The 24,470-nt window shown below is 35.7% G+C and overlaps 1 protein-coding gene across 1 annotated transcript in view; it reads left to right on the forward strand.

The window, feature by feature from the left end:
* LOC150104414 (2-oxoglutarate dehydrogenase complex component E1-like) overlaps window positions 1-24,470 on the forward strand; it is a 596,096-nt gene that overhangs the window by 167,456 nt on the left and 404,170 nt on the right. Inside the window, exon 8 of the mRNA XM_090396361.1 lies at window positions 5,156-5,264. Within this exon, the coding sequence (XP_090252487.1) occupies window positions 5,156-5,264 (109 nt within the window). The remainder of the gene's footprint in view (window positions 1-5,155; window positions 5,265-24,470) is intronic.

Below are 24,470 nucleotides of genomic sequence, written 5' to 3' on the forward strand. Positions count from 1 at the left end.
AACTCCATGTCCTATCGCAGTCCATCACAAAAAAACTGGTATTAAAAAAAAAAAAAACCTTTGAGACAAGCCATATAAACATTTCCAGCAGTATGGAGAAGCCAAGTACTCATATATGTATCTTATCCTTCCAAAAAATGGCCACAATAATAATAATAACAAATGGTTGAGAATTTTCTGTAGGAGTCAGTTTCTTGGAGATAAATGGATAGACAGAAAAAACAAGAATATGGAGGAGCAGTGTTCTGCTCATATGGAATTTGCTATGTGGACAAACAGGTCAATCAGGAGACAGATACATGTTAGAACATATCAAGGACATAAAAATTGGCACTAACAAGCAACAGAGACAGATCAACTATTGTGTCAGCATACAGAAACGGCCTACATTACTATAATCTTTTCTTCAGAGCATTCAGAGAGTCATTGGAAATGTTGAAAAATTTAGATCTCTAACAAGTATTCTACATCAGGTTTTGGTTATCTTTCATCAAAAACCTAGTATATGCAGATTTCAAATACTGAACTCATCATGTCACTAGCCATCATAATAAAACATGAATCACACATTTTCCCACATTGTTACATTTAAAATATTCTGTGTTATTGTTACAGTTCATTTACTCTTGTAGATAAACTTATACATTGGTAATACATAACTGTTTTTTAAGGAAAGTCAACGTATATTATTATACTAATTAAAAAAACTTTAATTAATACTTCCTATATTTCGGTAATGTTACATTACCGAAAAATAGGAATTATGTTCCCTGAAGTTTGCATCTTCAGGGAACATAAAAAATAATGATATACAACTGAAGTCTGTCCTAGAGTTCTAAAAGGTGCAACTTAGTGGGCTAAATTGGGTAGTAGTCTTGGCTGTTGGGCTGATGTTCTAAGAATGCAAGCTTCCCATATTTGGGGCAGTCTCATGCATCCAAATTCGTTGAGGTTTGGAGAGTTTTTTAGAGCTGAGGCTGATTCTAGGAATAATCTCTCATATTTATACTTGCTGCAGTGTAGTAAGATGACTTTCTTCCAGCGTATTTTATGGCGGATGTCCAAAGCATGGTAAGCAAGTCCTAAGTGGCTGTATTGGTGGAAACGGATATAATCCTTATGTTCAGATATCCTGATATTAGCTGTCCTGCCTGTTTGGCCATAGTAAGACAGTTTGCAACTACAAGGTACCTGGTATACTCCAGGTAGGTCCAGGGGAAGTGGCTGGTCCTTGTGGGAGCAGATAAGAGAAGCCAATTTTTTATATGGTTTGTAACAAGTTGTAGTCATATTTCATCATCATCATCATCAAATTCCTGCCATGTACCCTCAAGGGGTGTACAGAATATGACAGTACTACATGAAAAAATTACATCATTACTAACTTCCTATCTACAATTTTTCTCCAAATCACTCTGTTACTTGTCAAGACTCCAACATTATCAGATCTTATATTTCTATCGTCTAAGGCAATTTGTACCGTATCAATCCACCTACATGACAAAATTTCATGCCGGCTGGGGCGTCGCCCGGTTAAACAAGGCCCCCGTTGTTTTCGCCAGGGAACCAGGGCGAACAGCGAAAAGCCAGCTACTGGAACAAATCTGAAAACAAACCCCAACTCAACATCACCAGAGTTAAAGATCGGTACTATCAATGTAAGAAGCCTGAATGGCAAAGAAATGGAGCTAGCTGAGGAATTAGATAAGTACCAGATCAACATAATAGGGGTGACTGAAACAAAAAAGACCAAAACTGGTGAGATCTTTCTGAGCAATAAATACAAAATGCTATATTCAGGCAATGACAATCAAGGAAAAGAAGGAGTAGCCATAGTATTCAACACAAAATACAAGGCTAGTCTTCTTGAATGGCAGTCAGTCAAGTAGAGTAATGTGGGCAAATATGAGAATGGGGAACTGGACAATGAGACTTATTTGTGCCTATGGTCCCACAGAAGGTTCTACTAAGGTAGAAGTGGAGGAATTTTTTGAGGCTTTAGAAAAAGCAACTGACACAATGAAAAAGGAAAAGTTGGTCCTTGTTGGGGATCTAAATAGCAGAGTAGGAAATGATTGTGAGACATACAAAAAATATTTTGGGTAGTCATATTTTTTTATGATTTTTGTTAGTTTTTCAGAAGTACCCCGAATATAAGGACTGATGATAGATTTAGAGTAGTCCCTGTTATGGAGGGAGGGGGGGGGGGGGTTGAGGTTAATTGGTTTTAATATTTTTTGGATTTTATGGGGGTTGTAGCTATTGGCTACAAAGGTGTTAAGAATATGGTTAAGTTCAGTCGTAAGGGCATTGTTATCTGAACTGATTAATTTTGCCCTATTATATAAGATTTTTATAATCCCATATTGTTGGGAGTGGGTGGTGGTATGATTGCTGGTGAATGTATCTACCTGTATGGGTAGGTTTTCTGTAAACAGAGGAAGCCAGGGATCCATCATTCTGGCGTGTAATCAGAGTGTCTAGGAAAGAGAATTAAAAACCCTGTGTAACAGGGCAAAATTAATCAGTTCAGATAACAGTGCCGTTACTACTGAACTTAACCATATACTTAACACCTTTGTAGCCAGTGGCTACAATCCCCATAAAATCCAAAAAATATTAAAACCAATTAACCTCAACCCCCCCCCCCCCCCTCCATAACAGGGACTACTCTAAATCTCTCACCATTCCTTATATTCGGGGTACTTCTGAAAAGCTAATAAAAATCCTAAAAAAATATGACTTGACAACTTGTTACAAACCGTATAAAAAATTGGCATCTGTTATCTTCTCCCCCCCAAGGACCAGCCACTTCCCCTAGACACCTACCTAGAGCATACCAGGTCCCTTGTAGTTGCAAACTGTCCTACTATGGCCAAACAGGTAGAACAGCTGTTATCTGAACATGAGGATTATATCTGTTTCCACCAATACAGCCACTCAGGATCTGCTTTGGACACCTGCCATAAAATACGCTGGAAGAAAGCCACCTTACTGCACCGCAGCAAGTATAAATATGAGAGATTATTCCTAGAATCAGCCTCAGCTCTAAAAAAAACTCCCCAAACCTCAACAAATTTGGATGCATGAGACTGCCCCAAATATGGGAGCTTGCATTCTTAGAACATCAACCCAACAGCCATGACTACTACCCAATTTAGCCCACTAGGTGGCATCTTTTAGGACTCTAGGACACACTTCAATTGTTGTCTTCAGCCATTTTTGTTCAGTGTTAGTGCCTTCCTGCACATATCATTATTTTTTATGTTCGCTGAAGATGGTAATGTAACATTACCGAAATATAGGAAGCATTAATTAAAGTTTTTTAAGTAATATAATAATATACATTGTCTTTTCCTAAAAATTAACAGTTCATTTACTTGTTTCTTAACTATCACAGTAATTTTATTTCATTCTCCTTTATAAAATGTATGCAAAACTAGTAGAGGTTTGTTTAAACCTAATAAAATAATTGTTCAGCAAACAGTGTCACATGGTATATATTATGGACTTAGCATTCAGCATGTTCTCCATCCACTGAAATCTGAAAGGCTAGTTCACTACTCTGTTTTATAAATATATACAGAATAAAAACATTTCATTTTCAGTTTATCAAAAGTTACAGAATTTAAGAGAAAATATTTTAAGAACATGCAGCAATAACAAGGAAATTTAATTACCGTATTTGCCGGCGTATAAGATGCACTTTTTTTCTTTGAAAATAGGTCTGAAAAACAGGGTGCATCTTATACACCGATACTCAGTTTTTTATTACTTTCATTTCTGGAAATTTTTTCTGTTCCGAGTTACGCAATTTTTTTCTTGTTTCCTTGCGGTGTGTGAGAGCATTCCAGTTACGTTAGTTATGTATTCCAGTTACTGGAATACAGTCTAGTATTCCAGTTATGGATAGATAACATTTGGTCTAAGTGCTCTGGCAGACTGTTGAAGAGGCCTGCTCTGCTAGTATGGGATCAGTTTCTTTCTCACAGTACAGAAGATATTAAAAATAAACTCAAGGAATTGAAAACTGAGTTTTCAATTCCTTGAGTAATTCCAAGAAATTACTTGGAATTCCAAGCTGTAATTCCAGGAGGTCTAACTAGTCAGCTTCAACCTTTAGATGTCTGTATTAATAAACCATTTAAGGGATTTATGAAGGAGAAATCTGAAGACTGCTGGATGCAGTCTTCAGATTTTGAGGTTATGCCATCAGGATGAAGGAAGAGGCCTAGCATTTCGAGTTTGTGAGTGGGTCAAAGCTTCATGGGATGCTGTGAAAACTGAGATAGTGGTTAAATCATTTAAGAAGTGTGGCATTAGTAATGCACTGGATGGTACCGAGGACAATTTGTTGTATGAGGACTCAGATTCTGATTTAGAAAAGGTTTCAAGTGTCTCTTATTTAGCTTTGGAGATGAATTTCTTGGTTTTGACAAAGAAGATTAAAAAGTGGGTACTCTTTCCTAGTTAGATTAGGTATTTGTTGAAAGTAGGCCTACTTATTACTTTATATTTGAAATACTGTAAATTCATTATAATATTCAGTGATAAAGTTTTTTCCTAAAAATGTGTACAAAAGAGAGGGTGCGTCTTATACGCCGGCAAATATGGCATTTGTTGAAATTTGAAACTTACTGGTTTCAAAGTTATGAACTTGAAACACCCAAGAAAGAGGAAATTGCCTCTTCCTTACTCTTGGAATAGCCCTCATATGCTATTAAAAATGGGTAATTCTGTTTCTCACATGTGTTAGTGATGCTTTTTAACTCAAAATGGACTGTGTGCTATTAATTATCAATGAGTTTTGAAAATTGTGTATAATGATCTCTAAAGTGATTTGTTTGTCAGATTTTGTAATAACTGATTTAAAATATTGCATTAGAAAACAAAAACATGATATATTATAAAGAATAAAGAATATTAAGGATACCTAAAATTACAGTTTAATTCTATATTCTTTATAGTAGTGTGCTATTTTATTTATTAAAGATTTAAACATGTGCATGAATTATTATTAAATAACATTTCATTTATAGGATGTGCTTGCGAATTTTAAGTTTGCCTTTCTGCCTTATTTTTTTTAACATTCTTGATTGTGATGATTTCTGATTAATTACATGGAATTAAATAGAGCATGCATTTTGAATTTTAGGGTTCTGGTGATGTAAAATATCATTTGGGCATGTCACATGAACGTCTGAATCGCATGACTAACAAAAATATCAAACTTGCTGTAGTTGCTAATCCCTCTCATCTAGAAGGTAATGCCAGTGTAAAGAAATTTTCTAATATACTTTTTCAGGTAGTAATTCTGTTTTGGTGTAATTTTTTTTTTCTCTGTTAGATAAAGAAGTTAAATCTAGAAATGATGAGGCAGGCAGATTGAAAAATGTTGAAGGCCAAATGCATTCAACTGTAAAAAAGTGGGAACACTAAAAAAATGAAATATAGACATAATGGTATATAAAATCTCAATGTTATATTGGATTATCAGAGAAAGCACTATGCTTCAAATCTGGCCGGAACTGATGACAGTGAAATCAAACCTAGCTCTTTTCTGTTTAGCCCATTGAAGGATAAATTTAAAAAAAATGAAAAGAACATTGAAATCAGATTGAGCAAAATGGGTAAGTAACCTATTTTGCTCATTCATCAGAACACCTGAAGTCAAAAGGCGATGATAATAATGTGTTCAAAGTTCTGAAGTTAATGCAGATGCCACCGGAGTGGGGGATTCAGAAAGGATATAAATATGCATGAAGGAAGAAGTTGGGATGCATGGGTTTGGAATGTGTTGAGTGCCATCCTAAAGAAGTATAATTGCATCAGAGATGGGTCATTGTTTATTGTAATATGAAATAACTAGCTTATAACTGTCATACCATGAGAAAAATACTATTAATACACTGCAATATTTTCTGATAACACAAATAACTTATGTCCTGCTAATCATGTTGATTTATTAGTTTCTCCAACTGCAGTGTATTCTTATTAATACCCATCAGTTGACCATAAAAGATAAGATAAAAATACAGTCGATGCACTGTAGCTGACATTGCTATACCTCGTATATATTTTGCTCAATTTAATGAGTATCATTTGGGGTAGGGGAGAGAGAGAGAGAGTGTGTGCAAAAGAATTGGTTACATCATTCAAAATATGAACACAAGAATGAATAAACAGATGAAAACACTGTTAAAGTTCCACAAAACCTGATATAGTTGTGTAATTCAAAATTAATTGAAAAAATATATAAAGATAATAAAAAAAAAAATTATGAACAGTTTATGGTGATTGCTTCCCAATCATACATGGTTAGTACCATATATGGGAGGAAATTTTGGGAAAAGAGGAACTTGTTCACATTAGATTTGAAGGCTATGCATTGTATTGCTTAGGAAACACATGGGAGGGGAAGCTGTTCCAGAGTATAGCCTCAGCAGGAGAAACTTGTTCTATGAGTATGGAGTCAGATTGTGAAGGGGTGTTGGGTGGCAACTGCACATGTTTCAGTGGATTTAGTATAGAGAGAGAGAGGAGGGAGGGGAATTAGTGATGCTAGTTCGGATGAACATTTAGTCTGATTGCTCTCTTCTGTATTACATTGAAGTATTTGTAGGAATCTTTTGGGGGGCAGTGCTCCAGATGTGTGAGCGGATTCTTTGATGGGGTCAGATAACCTTGTTAATTTCAATGCCTGCAGAACACAGTTCTACCTTACTTTGCAACTAGGGAAAACAATAATCTCCCAGCCTTACGTTTGACAACCCAGATCTTTAGGCAAGATGGCATTTCACTCCATCAGATTACTTTTATGTCCAGATTGTCTTGGCATAAACACATAACCATTGCCTACTCAGCATCCAAAAAATTAAGATTCCAAGACATTAACAGCTTTAATAACATAGTTATTAGCAGATTTGCGATTTGTATAGGGTTATTAGCTGTTCAGAAGCTAATAACCCTGTTATTAAAGCCCTTAATGTCTTGAAATTTTAATTTTTTGGATGCTGAGTAGGGAGTGGTTATGTGTTTATGCCAAGACAATCTGGACATAAAAGTAATCTGAAGGAGTGAAATGCCATCTTGCCTAAAGATTAGGGTTGTCAAAGGTAAGGCTGAGAGATTATGGTTCTCTCTAGTTGCAAAATAAGGTAGAACTGTGTTCTGCAGGCATTGAAATTAACAAGGTTATCTGACCCCATCGAAGAATGGTTTGAACATCAGGGTTTAGGTTTACAGAGGTTGTTTCTCCATGTGTTGGAGTGGTTTGTTTGATGTAGTAGTGGTCAAGTGAGGAAGAATGCAGTGTACTGTTGTCAGTGAAACTGTGTATTGGACTGATGGTCAATTGGAACATGTTATTGATGTATAGAAGAAAGATGGTGGGTGAAACAACAGAACCTTGAGACACCAGCATTAGTTGCAATAATTAGAAGATGGGGAACTATCCATCATCACATGGATAGTTCTGGCCTAACAGGCCTGAATCTGCTGGCCTGACCTCTAGTGAAAATAAAATAAAATAACTACATCAAAGCTATATTTTATTTAAGACAACATCAGAGAAACATTCTTTCATATAAATAGTTTTATTACAGTAAAAAAAGAAGATATTTGTCATGTTGTACCATCATTTTTTATTTTGGTTTAACCAATAAGAATACAATTTGGTTGGCTAAATCCCAAATTGCCAACCCATCCTCGTTCGTTTACTATCCAAGTAGATACCCAACAGGGTGTACCACAAGTAGTTGAGGATTGGACATTAGGTCAGAAGCCCTGGTCGGTGTTCTCTGCATTCCTTTAAAGGCTATGTGGCGGTCTCCTCTCAGTTACCCAGCTTTGACCCTTAAAGGTCAAACCCTTACGTTTGGCCCTTAAGAACAAATCTGAAAACAAACCCCAACTCAACATCACCAGAGTTAAAGATCGGTACTATCAACATAAGAAGCCTGAATGGCAAAGAAATGGAGCTAGCGGAGGAATTCGATAAGTACCAGATCGACATAATGGGGTGACTGAAACAAAAAAGACAAAAACTGGTGAGATCTTTCTGAGCAATAAATACAAAATGTTATATTCAGGCAATGACAATCAAGGAAAAGGAGTAGCCAATAGTATTCAACACAAAATACGAGGCTAATCTTCTTGAATGGCAGTCAGTCTCAAGTAGAGTAATGCGGGCAAATATGAGAATGGGGAACTGGACAATGAGACCTATTTGTGCCTATGGTCCCACAGAAGGTTCTATTAAGGTAGAAGTGGAGGAATTTTTTGAGGCTTTAGAAAAAACAATTGACACCATGAAAAATGAAAAGTTGGTCTTTGTTGGGGATCTGAATAGCAGAGTAGTAAATGATTGTGAGACATACAAAAATATTTTGGGAAAATTTGGAGAAAAGAGCAAAGCTAATAATAATGGCAAATATCTGTTGGATTTCTGCTCAGGACATGGACTGGTTATTACTAATACCATGTTCCAACATAAAAATGTGCAGAAATTCACATGGAGAGAAGAAGCAAGGAATAAGAAAAGTCTTATTGACTCTGTTATTGTTGATAGTGATGTTTTCTCCCTGGTGCAGGACACCAGAGTGTACAGAGGATTCCAAATTGGAAGTGATCACTATTTAGTCTCTTGAGCAGGATAAAATTGAATTTCATATTGAAAAGAATGACATATAAGAAAGTCTTGAAGCGAATAAAAGTTGAGCAGCTCTCAGATGTGAACTGTAGATTAAAATACACAAATATTATTAAAGAAAAAATGAAAGAGTTTGAGAACAGCAACCAAACCTTGGAGATTCAATGGCAAACCTTGAAGAAAACCCTGATTGATTCAGCCAGAGAGGCATGTCATGAGGTCTGCAAGGATAGAAAAATCAGAACTCCATGGTGGACACAGGAAGTTAAAGAGACAGTGAAGGCAAAGAAAAAAGCATATCAAAAGTTCCTGTCAAATAAGTCAGCTTGTGCTCTTAGAAAATATAGAGACAAATGCAAGAATGCTAAAACACTGTGTAAAACTAGCTAAACAAAAGTCATCGGAGGATTTTGGCAAGAATATAGAAAATAAATATTTAAGAAGGTGGCAAAATATTCTGGAGGTTGTTGAAGATGCTTAGGAATGGAGGAAAGAGTGCTGTAAAAAGAGTTAGAGATGATAAAGGTGACATGAAAACGGGAGAAAAAGATATCCTTGAAGTATGGCGTAATTCCTTTGAAAAACAGCTAAATGAAACAAGCAGTGATGACAGCACAGTGGTATAAAACACTCACCAGTCATGCAGTCAGGAATACATATGCATACTTGAAGTAGAAAAAGCCATCACGGGCTTGAAATGTGGAAATGCAGCAGGAGAAGATGATATTCGACCAGAAATGCTGAAGTGTGGTGGTATAAGAGTCTTATACCACCATACTTCTGAACTATCAGTGCAGTCACTGTACAGTGACTGTACTGCATAGTTCAGAAGGCGTGGACAGAGGGACGAATTCCCGACGATTGGAGAAGAGCTCTCATAGTACGTAAAAAGGAAAATAAAACTGAATGTGAGAATTACAGAGATATTTCCCTACTGAGTGTTCCTGGCAAGATTTATGCAAGTACACTTGAGAAACAGTTGAGAGGAATTGTGGAAGAAAAGCTTGGTGAAGAACAAGCTTTATTCAGGCCAAATAGAGGCTGTCAGGAGATTAGATCTTCACTTTATGACAAATAGTTGAGAAAGCATGGGAATATAACAAAGATCTATATTTAAGTTTTGTCGATCTGGAAAAGGCATATGACAAGGTGCCAAGAGAGAAGCTATTCAATACGCTACAGTTATATGGTGTCAATGGGGCATTATATCAAGCAATACTTAGTCTTTATTTGAGTTGTAAGTCAGCAGTTAGAATTGAAGAAAGTACAGGAAGCTGGTTTAATGTTAAATCTGGTGTGAGACAAGGATGTACATTATCCCCTCTGTTATTCATTATCTATATGGATCACATTATGAAGGAAAGTGGTGTTAAAAATGATATCAAAATTGGAGATGTTAATGTCAGTTCTTTGCTTTATGCAGATGATGTTATACTTCTAAATAAACCTGCTACAAGTCTGCAAGATTCTCTGACCAAATTGAATGGCTGTTGTAATAGATATGGTATGAAGGTCAGCAATAAAAAGACAAAGACAATGAAAATAAGCAGAATCATTGAAAATGTCAACTATGTTGTGAATGGAGAACCTGTGGAACAAGTAAAACATTTCAGCTACTTAGGCACGATTTTTACTGAAGATGGTAAATTAAATATAGAAATAGACAACAGAATCAGCAAAGCTCTTATGGTGGGAAGTCAATTGAATAAATTCATATGGAATAAGAGAGAAATTAGTCAGAACACTAAATTAGCTGTATACAAGACAGTGTTCAAACCAGGTTTAACTTATGGATGTGAGAGCTGGGTCAGAAATAAAACACTTGACCAAAGACTAGAGACCGCTGATATGAGAGTCCTGAGAAAGATTAGAGGCATGAACAGATGGCATCAATGGCAATATCATATTAAAAACGAAGATATTAGGAAAGAACTTGATATTGTCAGCATCCAGGAATGTGTTAGCAGAGCTAATCTCAGGTGGTATGGTCACCTAAACAGAATGGGCGAGGAAAGATTAGCAAAACAAGTGTTCTCTGCCAGGTTGGCAGCAAAACGACCCAGAGGAAGACCAAGATATAGGTGGATTGATACGGTACAAAGTGCCTTAGACGATAGAAATATAAGATCTGATAATGTTGGAGTCTTGACAAGTAACAGACTGATTTGGAGGAAAATTGTAGATAGGAAGTTAGTAATGATGTAATTTTTTCATATAGTACTGTCATATCCTGTACACCCCTTGAGGGTACATGGCAGGAATTTGATGATGATAAAAAAAGAAGAAATAAAGAAACAAGCTGCACTACAATCTACATGACATGCTAAAGTTATTGACCAACCGATACAACTATTGGCCTGACCTCTGGTTATTTAATTTAATTTAATTTTATTTTCACTAGAGGTCAGGCCCATAGTTGTAATGGTTGGTCAATAACTTTACCATGGCGTGTATTGGGTTGTTGCAATTGAAATGGCCGATTTTAAGGATGATTGAAAAAGAAGAGAATAAAAAAGAAGAAGAATACCTGTTTAATCAAAGTAATCTCCAGCAGCATCAATGCACTGTTGCCAACGTGTGGCAAGGCAATTTATACCACATTTGTAAAAATCAGTGTTTCTGGAAATGATGAAGTCCTCCACTGCCCAATAAATTGATGCGTTGTTGGCAAAGCATTTCTTGGACAAAAAATGGCTGAAGTGCCGGAAAAAATGGTAATCTGTTGGGGAAATGTCAGGAGAGTATGGAGGATGAGGCACAATTTCGTATCCCAAATTGTTGATTTGCTGTGTGTGGTCGGGCGTTATCCTGAAGCAATAGTACTCCATGTCTATTCACAAGTGCTGGTTGCTTAAAGCACAATTTGTCATTCGTTTGCCACATATCTGTACAATATCGCGCTGCATGTATCGTTTCACCTCGTGGAAGGAATGAGTAGTGAATAACACCAGCAGAAGACCACCACACAGTAAACAACATCTTCATTGGATGCAGAGGTGCCTTTTGGAGTCCTTCCTGGAGCATCTTTCACTCCCAACCACTGCCACAAACGTGTACGATTGTCATAGAATATCCACTTCTCATCCACAATCACAATTCGTTGCAGGAACCCTTCTTCTTTACTTCTTAAGAGAGAGAGGAGCACACTTCCAAATGCCGTGCTTTGCTTTCATTAGTGAGTTCGTGAGGCATCCACTTGTCGAGCTTCCTTACTTTTCCTATTATTGCTAAGTGCTGTGAAACAGTTGAGAAGTGTACATTTAGTGTCTGGGCGATCTCTCATACAGTTTGTCGTGGATCTGATTCGATTAAATCCTTTAATTCATTCGAATCAATGGAGGAAGGACGATGGCCACCATGGAGTTCGTTTTGTAGCCTCAAATCTCCTGAGCGAAATTTTGCAAATCAATGGCGAGTGGATCTCTCATTAGTTGTTCCTCCACCGAATGCTTTATTGATGTTTTTTACTGCAGCAACTGCAGAATTTCCCAATTTGAACTCGTAAAGGTATAGCAACCTTAATTGACTGGGTTCCATGATGGACTTGATGTTGGTAGTATTCAATGTTTAATGCTCGTAGAACAAAACAAATACTATAATTGCATCACCCACGTGTGATGCTGTCACATGACAAAAAATTTGCATGTACCTCAGTGCTTGCTTTCTTCAGCAACCAGTAGAAACCTGACAGTCATTCAACAGCCATGTCATTTGTAACAACCCAATAGATTGTAGTGCAGCTTGTTTTTTCTTTGTATGTGTATACTCCAGATGATGATTACCTTAATGTGAAGGTCGAAACGTTGAGTGTTTATTTTGGTTTATATTAAACTAAAGTTTTACTCTAACATGGTAGTTGTTTCCATAATTTTCATGATGTATTCTGATCACTGTGTAAGCATGAAGGAAAGTTGAGTAAGTTCTTTAATTTTGCAGGAGGTTTAAAGGTGGCTTTAAGGTTGTATTTCTGTAGTATTCTGTTTATTTTATCTGATATCCCTTTAATGTATAAAATGGTTACAGTTTTATTGTAGTCTAGTTTATTTTTCTTTTAAGTGAGGTCTTGTTAAGAATTTTTGTTCATAGTATTTTGGCTGTAGTCATTTTTTAGGAAGGTTTGCTGATAACTTTTAATTAATTTATCTTTAAATGCTTGTTCATTGGAGCAATTCTTCAGAGCCACGTTTTTTACTAATGACACCTAATTTTTGTATTGGTGGTGATAGGAGTTTATGTGTATATATTGGCTTGTATGTGTTGCTTTCTGGTAAACAGTGAAGGAAAGATTGCCAGAAAGGAACAGTCATTAGCTTCCAGGTCCACTGTAAAGTGGATTTTGGGTGTTGGCTATTTGAATGCACTAAAAATGTATCCAATATGTCTGGGCCATGTGGTCAAATAGCAAGCACATCATCAGCATAGTATAGCCAATACCTTTGTTTGAGAGTGACTATATTGATAGCTAGCTTTTCTATGTCCTATGTAGAAGTTGGCTAAGGGGGAGTCCATTGCTGTCTTATCTAATTGTATATTTTTCCTTTCCATGTAAAATAACCTGCATGTACTGTGAATTCAAATAGTTCAAATATATCAGGGGGGAAGTGTGACTAGTAAATCAAGGGTCGCAATTAACGATACATTTGTTGTTAACTTTTTAACATATCTCTGAACTTTTTAAGGTATGGTTTTCTAAAATATACTTTTTAGGTGGGTAGAATAAAAATTCTACCCACCTAAAAATGGAGAATTGTTTGTGAGAGTGGCTAGTAGCTTAGCTAAATGTCTAGCAAGTTTGTATGTGGAACTGTTTATACTATTCACAATAAGGTGTGAGGGTGTACATTGTTTTTGAATTTTTTGGTGCTCCATATATCCTGGGTGTTTTAATGTGGAAGGGCTTGAGTTTGTTGTTTCTTTAAGCCACGAAGTGACTTTTTTCAATAATTTGCATGCCTTATTCTTTTGTGAGTTGGTGGGAGCCTGATTTGATATGTTTACTGATCTTGTAGAAATGTGTGCATTTTGCTTTCATATTCTGTTGAATCCATCACCACGATTGTGTTCTGTTTGTCCATACCATAAGCCATAATAATGGCTTCCATTGAACAGGGAATATACAACCTACCTCCAGCAACAGCCAATAACATTCGTTTAGATGTAGCCAATATCCTAATCCATTCTAAGCTTTCCAAAATAATATCCCAAATAAAGAAATAGATCATTGCTTTAAAAGAGCTACACAATAATAACCACACTATCATAACCAAAGCAGACAAAGAGAACGCAACTACGTTCCCTTTGTCTGCTTTGGTTCATTCTCATCTGTTCACCCAAGGATAGAATCTCTTCTTTATCACATCCAGGAGTCTATGAAGTGTCCTGTTCATGTGATCACATGGACATACAGGAAGAACTGTGAGCATCCACCTCAGTGAACATAAAAAAATACATCTGGCACTATCAGCAAGTTGGGTCTAGCAGACCATGTTTTGGATATTCCTGCACACAAGATCAATTGGAAGAAAACAAAAGTGCTGCATAGAAGCTTTTATAAGTCAGAGAGATTGTTCTTGGAATCAACTGAAGCCTTGAAACACTCCGAACCTCAACAAATAAATTTGTATTAATTTGCCAAAGATTTGGGAGACAGTCATCTTAAGACCTAATTAATACCTGCTTTCTCTCTATTTCCCCCCTCAACATAGATAGTACCTAATTAGGACTTTTGTCTTTGTGTTGTTCATTACTATTGTTCAAACTAGTCCCATTGTTATACCTATTGTTGTCTTGAGTATTCTGACAAACTGTTTTTGTGCTCTGATGCTGGATAGAATACCAGCGAAGTATCAGCAATAAGTTAATAAATAGTTATTTTCTTATTAGTCTGTGTTCTCATCTATACCACTAAAATTAATTAACATGTACGATAAACACATAAGCCTTTCCACACGTTTGAATCAATCTTAGTGTGCAATTTAAGCGTGCCTGTTTGGCTGAGGAATTCTTCAAAGCAATTCAAAATGTTCTTGCCTAATCTTGTTCTTCAGAAGGTGTTCAAGCTTATCAATTTCAGCATTATATGAAAAGAAAAGTATAATGGCTTAGTATAATGACTCTGATCTAATAAGATCCTGCTAGCTTTGTGATAAATGCTATGTGCAATATGTAATTTAATAGCCTTCTCGATTTTAATACAGTTAGAAAATATATGAGCATCGTGAACAGTACTTTAAAACATGAGTTTAAGTAAACACTTTAAGTTTTTGACAAACTTCCTGTAATCTTCACCATAAAAAATCTGTAACTAGTTGTTATATAGAAACATAGTATTATTGGACTTACTATACTAAGAAGTTTTTCTTTTTAGATTAAAATTCAGTGTCTATTCCTTGAAATGTGCAAACTCTGCATCACCCTAATCTTAGTCAAACAGGTTGCATGCCTGTCTCCCAAGTTTTGGGGCATAATTGTCATTAATTGTTCATAATTTTATTTTTTTATTTTTGAGTATTTATCAATTTATTTTGAATTACTATACCTAGATCTCTGGAACTTTAATAGTGTTTTCTCCTGTTCACTCAGCTGCAATGACCAAGAGACATTGGCATACACTCATGCTGTTTGGTTGATTCTTCTGTTCATATTTTGAATCTTTTTAATCAATTTTGTGCTCTCTCTCTCTCTCCCTGAATGATGCTCATGTGCAGTGAGTCAAATATATAGGAGTTGTTAATAAATTCTAATTTCCCTTACTTGTGTTAAACTGCTTTTTGCGAGTATTATTATGTCTGCCATGCATGTTTCTGTAAAAAGTTTAGTGTATATGTAGTCAAGAAGATAAAATTTATTTCTTTAAAGATACTTCTGAAATTTCTAACATATTTTTCTTAGTTTATAGACTACAATAATTCAGTACTGGGAAATTAATAGAAGCTCTCTGAAATTGAAGATTTAAATTGTGATCAGATGTGGAAAAGCAAAATATAATTTGCACATCATCAAATTCCTGACATATACTCTCAAAGGGGTGTATAGGATATTATGATAGTACTACATGAAAAATTTATATCATTAATAATTTTCTATCAACAATTTTCCTCCAAATCAATCTGTTATGTATTAAGACTCCAATATTATCAGATCTTATATTTCTGTCTTCTAAGGCACTTTTTACTGTGTCAATCTACCTATATCTTGGTCTTCCTCTGGGTCTTTTTCCTGCCAACCTGGCAGGAAAAAGATCCAATGTAAAATGATAGTACATGACAGAATTTCATTTTTATTGTTATTGTTTTAATTGTTTAGAAGGCCTTTTAAAAGGTTTTAGAATCATATTTCAAAAAAAAAAAAAAGTTATTTGTTACTTATTATTAATAGTAATCAATAATTGATATCAGTAATATCAATAATACTCTTCAGTAATAATAATAAATCCATCACAATGAAATATTATTTGATAGTTGATATCAAGTAACATTTTATTTGATGCCAAGGAAGCAAATAATGTTGGAAATTTTCTTTTCTTTTCTGCACTTTTACTTGAAAAAAATGATATTTCAATAATTTCTGGATAAGTACAAACAGCACTTAGTCGCTTTTTTTTGTTTCATTTTTAATGTCCATCTTCTGTCAGCAGAACAACAGAATCAAGAAAGTATGGTAGGAAGTCAAGTGAATAAATTTTTATGGAATAAGAGAGAAATTAGTCGAAACACTAAATTAGCTGTATACAAGACAGTATTCAAACCAATTTCAACTTATGGATCTGAGACCTGGGTTAGAAATAAAACACTTGACCAAAGACTAGAGACCACAGATATGAGAGTCCTGAGAAAGATTAGGAGCATGAACAGATGGCATCATTGGCAATATCATTAAAAACGAGGATATTAGGAAAGAACTTGATATTGTCAGCATCCAGAATGGGAGAGGAAAGATTAGCTAAACAAGTGTTCACTGCCAGGTTTGCAGGAAAAAGACCAAGATATAGGTGGATTGATACAGTAAAAAGTGCCTTCGAAGACAGAAATATAAGATCTGATAATGTTGGATTCTTGACAGGTAACCGACTGATTTGGAGGAAAATTGTAGATAGGAAGTTAGTAATGATGTAAGTTTTTCATGTAGTACTATCATATCCTGTGCACCCTTTGAGGATACATGTCAGGAATTTGATGACTTCTGTCAAAGAGCATGGTTCTATAAAAAAAATAAATGAAATGAAAAGATAGAATAGGAACCAAAAGAATCTCCTGAACTATACTTTTGTTTGGAATGTGAAATCAATATAGAACACTTATAATATGAAAGAATATTCACAAGAGTACATAGAAAATATAGAGTACATTCCCTTCCTCTTGCACTTAGTGAAGTGACCTCAAAGTTTCTATTCACAGTGCTCAAATGACGGTTATTACTGGCAACTCACTGTATTTGTGAGTCTATTTTCACAAGATAAATACAATTTAACTTGTAGTAGCCAAGTTTATAAAAGAAGAATAAATATTTAACTAATCAGCATAAAACAGTTGGTATTTAACAAATGAAAAACGAGTTTGCATATGGAAATAAACGTTGTGATGAGTTATTGATTGATGTCAAATTTATAGAAACTAACTGGTGAAAACACAGTATATTTTGACACATCATTTTCACCTAATGCCAAAGAAAATTAGGAAGAAAATGTGAAGAAAGAACTAGATGGTAATCGATATAAATTTATTATCAATCTTTACTACCTGACAATATTAAAAAAAATTAATTAAAGAAAAAATCATGACATAGCAAGAGGGAAAAAAAGTCCTGGATTTGGGAATAAACATTTTTTAAAACTTTTTTTTTTTAATATATATCTTGTCCACACACACACAAAAGGCTACAAGATCTATAGAACACTAGTGCTGTATGTGGGCAGGAGGAATAAAAGAAAGGAGTCTCTTCACATTTTGCTTGAACAGCTAAGGATTGTAATCTTTTGGGGAAGACATAGTGGGTGAGACTGTTTCAAAGGACAGAAGGTAGATGGAATAAAAGAGGAGGCAGTGAAGTTGTTTTGGTGAGTTTTAAGATGGACTGTAAAAGGATGATGGTTAGCAGTGGCTTTTATTTTAATGATTTTGGAGGAGAATGCAGGAATAATAGTGGCCAATTCAGCAAAGCACTGTCCATGAAAGCATTTATAGAAGAGGCATAAGCAGAAACTGAATGTCTATAAGAGAGGGATTGAAGTGGGCCTGTGAGAGAGGGATCATTAATTAGCCACTTCATCTGGATAGAAATCAGCAATCTTAGAAAAGATTTTGGTGCACCACCACAAATATGGGAGCAATATTCCATTGTTGGGCAGATTTGGGCTTTGTATACATTTAGCAGCTGTGAAGTAGTGTCTTGTGTGAAAAAGTACACCAAGAGTTTTGGCAGTTGCAGAAGGAAATATTAACTATATTTCAACCATTATTTATTTATTTATTCATATGGCATGAATAACAAAACATGCAGTACAATTCACTGCCACTTTAAAAACATATAAAAAGTCAAAAGTCATTTTAAAAACCAATAAAATTAAACGGTTACATCCATATTGGTCAGATAGTTCATAGCTTCAGGTGTACCCCTTAAAAAGTCCAATTTGTCTCCAGAATATATTCTGAGATAACACTGAGTCACAATATTGGTCCACAGTTTGTCTTTGAGCTCCACAATCACAATGCGGGGATGGTCATTTACCCCATTTAAAAAGCATGTCCACACATACACCATGACCAGTTTGTATTCTATTAAGCTCAGTCCAGGATTTTCGTGGGAGGTGTGAGCAAGCATCAAAACTTTCTTGTAATTCTTTGAGAGAAAATTTTGTGATGTCATCTGTCTGGCTCTCCCACTGTTCGTGCCACTTTTGCTTCGGGTCACAGTTAGATTGTAGTAGTAGTTGGACTAATTGTAGTGGTGGATGTCTTGATCTCAATCGGAGTACGCTTAAGTCTGGAAAATCTAAATGTATTGGGAGGGCTGTGTTCTCCAAGATTTTCTTATACTCCTGTAAGACAGCCTTAGTCCTGCGCAAATTCGGTGGAACAATGTTGCTAAGAGCTGGAAGCCAGTGTGTGGGTGTTGATTTAATTGTGCCAGAAATCAGTCTCAACATTTACAACCTTGTAAACTATTTGGCCTGAATCCAGCTTGTTCTTCACCAAGCTTCTCTTCCACAATCCTTCTCAACTGTTTCTCAAGTGTACTGGCATAAATCTTACCAGAAACACTCAGTAGAGAAATACCTCTGTAATTCTCACATTCAGTTTTATTTTCCTTTTTTGTATATGAGTACTTTGAGAGCTCTACTCCAGTCATCTGGAATTCATCCCTGTGTCCAGGCTTTCTGAACTATGCAATGCAGCCACTGTAAGACTTTTATACTTCTATACTTGAGCATTTCTTGTCGAATATCATCTACTTCAGATGCCTTTCCACGTTTCAGGCTTTTGATGGTACTTCAAGTATGGATATGTATTCCTGATTTCATGCCTGGTCAATGTTTTATTTTTACCACTGTGCTGTTACTGATTGTTTCATTTAGCAATTTTTCTAAATTTATTTATTATCTATCTAGAAAAAATATGCAAATCCATAGTTGAAGAATCAGGTCTACAAATAAATGGCACGAATATCTACATTAAACATTATTATTCTTGCAGAATCTAAGGAATGCTTAGAAAAAATAAAAATTTTAAATAAACAGTGCATAATTTTTGGAATGGAAATCAATCTAAGCAAAACTAAAACAATGAAAATAGGAATAGATGAGGAAAAAATTTCACTAAATTTAGAAAATCATACCTGAACAAGTAAAAGCAATTTACATATCTTGGCCGTATCATTACTCGATAACACAAACTGTAAAATTCAGACTTAATGAAGAATGGACTAATATGAATAAATTAAACAAAATATATAAAAATAACGGCATTTCAAAAATCCTCAGACTAAAACTCTATAAAACCCTTATTATACCTAAAGCAACGTGTGAAGCTGAGCCTTGGACACTCAACCAGAAAGAAATACAGAAAATCAGAGTATTCAAAATGAAATGCTTAAGAAAAATAAATAAGATTTGATAGTCAGAACACAAAACAACTCAAGTCAAACACAAATTAAACTGTAGAGAAGATATTATAGCTATAATTGTTAAACAGCAATTAAGATGGTTTGGACAGCACCAGAGAATCTCCTTTTAATGATTTCCCAAATATAGGCTTGAATGGAATCATTGGAGGAAAATGATCAAGATGCTAACCAAAAAGAATTTCACATCAGTCTTTGAAGAAATGTCACAATTATCAAGCTTCAGAGAGATGACAGAAATGGCCAGAGATAGAACCAGATGACAATGATTTGTAATAGGGGGGTTTAACCCATCATCTGATGAATGAGAAAGAAGATAACTTATCACACTTTTTTTTTTTTTTTTGCAATTTTCAGGAATATATTTTTCTTCATATCAGTGAATGAATTTGGACAGGACTGAAGTCTAATTCCTATGGTCGGTTGAGTTGCTTCCATTCTAAAATAGGATATTTGCTCTAAAGGAAGAATACAAACTGAAGTGATGCATTTGACTTTCATATAGTGAACTTGTTGGGAACACAGAACTGTTTTGATAGCTTGCTATAGCAAATGCAAGATTTGATGAAACAGCTATTCAAAATGAAAAATGAAATGAGTGATATTAGACGTTTGGTGGAAACAACTGAAAGTATGCAAAAGAATAGAATGAAAGAAAAAAAAAAGGATAAAAGAGTTGACGAGTGATTCGAGAATAGCAGTGTATGGAGAGTTCATAAGGTCTGCTGTCCAGGAGGGAGAATGAGCAAGATAATTCATGCTTTGGACATGAGGAGAAACTGAGCAAGAGAGTTAGTGGTGGTTGTTGGAGAAAAATGATTTAAGTGGACATAAGGAAATGTAAGGATGAATATCAGGAGGTTATTGAGAGGAGGGAAAGATAACAGTATAGTGGGAAAGGTTGTCAATATGCTGCTGAGGTATGACAATGATGAATTGAGATGGAGAGTCAGAATCATGAATGGTATGTTAGCAGAGCTCTGTGAGAAAAAGAGAGTACAGTTTGTGGATGTATGGCATGTTTAAGGGAAGAATGGAATAGTGTTACTAGATGGAAGTGCAGTGTATGATGCAAGCAAGAGATCAGAAGTAGGAAATGAAGTGAAAGATCAGTAGAGTGGTATTGAAGAGACAGAAGTGCTTGGTAATGGAAACAGTAGTCATGTGTGAGAGTTGAAGAGAGAATGCAAGAACAACAGGAAAATGGGGGGGTGGCCCTAGGTGGATAGGGAGAGTGGATGCTGGAAGTAGGTAAATGTATGTATGGGGATGATCAGTATTTATTATTATTATTTGACACCTCCAGGGAGTCCAAAGCCTCATCGAGAGAGAGTGTGCCAACAGCATCGAACGATTGGTTCCCTTCCAACTACTAACCGTGCTCAAACTTACTTAACTGAGCCATTAGTAGCAGAGGCTCTACCAGTCGTTCAACCTTTGCCGGTATAGAAATGAATAGATTGCAATGTGGGTGGGGAAGCTGAGAATGAGTGGGTATATGTGGTAAGCAGTGTTAAAGGTGATTGGACAAGGGAAGGTGTGGTGGGGAAATCACAACCAACAAGTGGTTTGGGTAGGACTGGTTATAGACTTAAAAATGAACTATGTTTGTTTACAAATGCCAGAAGTATCAGAAATAAGGGAGATGAAATGGTTTCACTGATTGAATTTATTTGCCCCAAAATCATTAGAATAAGTGAAACATAGTTTCACTTATTCAATAGAAATGGAAGGATACAATATTTTTCATGAGGATAGAAAGAACAAGAAGGGAGGAAGAGTGCTACAGATGATAGCAGAGGAATTATGTCCACATAAAGTAGACATGAAAGAGGGAAATTGTGGCAATGTTTATGAGGCAGTGTGGTATAACTTGGTGGTTGAAAGGAAGACATATTTAGTTGGATGTTGCTTAGACTAGAGAATGTGGAGTGTGATGAAGAAATGTATAAACAACTTCGATTAGTGAACAAAGGAATGGTAATTATTATGGGAAATTTTAATTATGGCATGGATTGGAATGAAGAGATAGCACTGGGAAGGAAAATGAATTTCTCGAGTTCTTGAGAGATAACTGTCTCAGGCAGCATGTAAAGGAGGATGCACAAGGATTGAGAGTTTTAGATCTGATCATTTCATCAGATGTAATTGATTCCCACTTTACTTCAGTTGGTGAGAGTGATCATGATGTGATCACCTGGGTTGTGGCTAGCCATATGCAGACTTCTGTGACTAAAGGATATATGTAGAAGTACAATGCTGGTGATTATGAGAACCATAGGATACAGCTTGGAGCTATAGCATGGAATGATAAGGAAATAATGCTGCTTGGGAACTGACAAAGAAATACATAACAGCATCAGTGTGTGAATGTATTATGAACTCCAAAAGGATGAATTAGGGGCTTAAGTGTGAAATCTGGAAATCTGGAAGAAGCTACTTTGGAGGCAGTACAAGATGAATAATTGTAATAATCAGTTACATAAAAAGTATAAAGAACAAGCCAGGAGAGTGACTCAGTAAGGATAACGAAAGAGCTATATGAACAAAAATCATTTTATAAGGATGATTCATCCTGATCAGGGTGAAATCATGAGAAACTTAAATGTAGAGGACATAGAAGAGTGAGCAAGGTATTTGAGTGAGTTAATTGTGAGTGAGCAAGGTATTTGAGGAAATAAATAACCTCGATGTCAATAAGCAATAGGATTTGATGACATATCACCACATATCTTATGGGAATATTCCTGGGAATTGGCAGTAGCATTGGCATGCCTGTTTAATAAGAGTCTTACAATAGCACAGGTTCCAAGGGAGTGGAAGGAGGGTAAAATTGTTCCACTGGATAAAGGTGGTGATAAGGCTGTGGCTATAAATTATAGGCTAGTCTGTATATCTGGAGTTGTGGTGAAGGTACTGGAGAGATTTCTGAGAAGTAGGATACAGAAATTGGGTTGATAATAGCAGTATTCTCTGTGGTTATCAGAACGGGTTTGTTAAAGGCAGATCATGTTTCACTAACTTTTGTACTAGTTGATAAATGTCTTGGACAAGTGAGATGTATATACAGTAGTATACTTTAAAACTGAAAACTTTATTAATAAGAGACCATACGATTTAATGAATAAAATACAAATTGCCAACCAGTTTCACTAGCTACTGTCTAGCATTATCAAGGCTGTACTGGTGTAAATACAAATGCACCAAGTTACATGAATAAAAAAGTGTTAGTACTTATTAGGCCGTTACATTTGATAATTCTCATTTGGACGTGCGCATGCGTTAGTCAGAATCCGGTACATGACCACGTGTTGTGTGGTTTTTGCAAATTGTAGTTCTGTTAAGCTGAGAGAATTGATGAGATTTTTCCATATGTCTTTAAGAATAGCACCGCACCGTGATCTCTATTTAAATTGTTGCCTCCGCATAGCACCACTGCTGATTCTTTAAAAGTTCTGTGTCTGTAGTCATCCTCTATATAAGGCATAGAACTGTTTTTTCAGTCTATAACGTGATTGGATGTTGAAAAATGGTGAGCTAAACCTGATATAATTATTCTGTTGTGATTTACGTCTCCCATATGTTCTTTCTGCCTTACTTCAAGAGGTCTGTCCAATGTACGATATGCCACACGTGCATGGAATTACATATACTCCAGGATGTTTGAAGAATGAGACTTTATCTTTAGGTGATCTTAAGACCTGTTTGATCGTAGTTGGTTTAAAAAGTAGTATACTTTGATTTTGCAAAAGCTTTTAATAGACTGTCACATGACAAACTGCTAAATAAATTGAAACGGACATGATTGGATAACCGACTTCTGAGTTGGATCAGTGACTGGCTGTCAGATAGGTATAAGTAGGTCAGTTTTGGGAGAATTATTTTGTATATTGATATGCAGATGATGCAATATTGGGAAGAGCAATGCATAGTCAATCAGATGTTAACCTCCCTACCTGGCCGAGATGGATGAAATAGTGAGACCAAATTGCCCTTCTTATCCATGTTATTCAATAGGTGTTACAGAATCGTATCCAGATATATCTGGACGTCATGGCTTGTTGGAGGATTAAGTCCTTAAAGAGGACTTGAATAGTTTGCATGAATAGGAAGGTATGTGGAATTGTCAGTTCATTGTTGCAAAGTATAAGGTTTTGAAATTTCGTAAGCAATGATGGGATGTAAAGTATATACTTGATGGTCACTGATCCAACTCAGAAGTTGGTTATCCAATCATGTCCGTTTCAGTTTATTTAGCAGCTTGTCGTGTGACAGTCTATTAAAAGCTTTTGCAGAGACCTGAGAGTTGTGGTGGACAAGAACCTGAAATTCAGGAGCTACATTGCAAAAGTTGCGAAGACATCACATCGAATAACGGCAATGATGTGGAGGATCCCGACATGCAGAAATAAAGAGGTTATGATTCCATTGTATAAGGCCTTGATCAGACTTCATATGGATTACTGTGCAGAGATTTGGTTGTCCTGTTTTCATGGTTATGAGAATATGTTAGAAAGCATTCAGAGAAGGTTCACAAAGGTGGTCAGTGGTCTTTGGAATGTAGAGTACGAGGACAGATTGTGAGAATGCAAATTGCAAAGCATCGTGAATGAGGAGGATGGAGGCTATGATTGGGACATATAAGCTAGTCAAGGGTTATTATCAGGTTTAAATAGAAGAGAATTTTCACAGAATGGGAGAG

The sequence above is a fragment of the Typopeltis vanoorti genome, chromosome 8, assembly GCF_054136105.1.
Source record: "Typopeltis vanoorti isolate ZY-2024b chromosome 8, IOZ_Tvanoo_1.0, whole genome shotgun sequence".
NCBI lineage: Eukaryota > Metazoa > Arthropoda > Arachnida > Uropygi > Thelyphonidae > Typopeltis > Typopeltis vanoorti.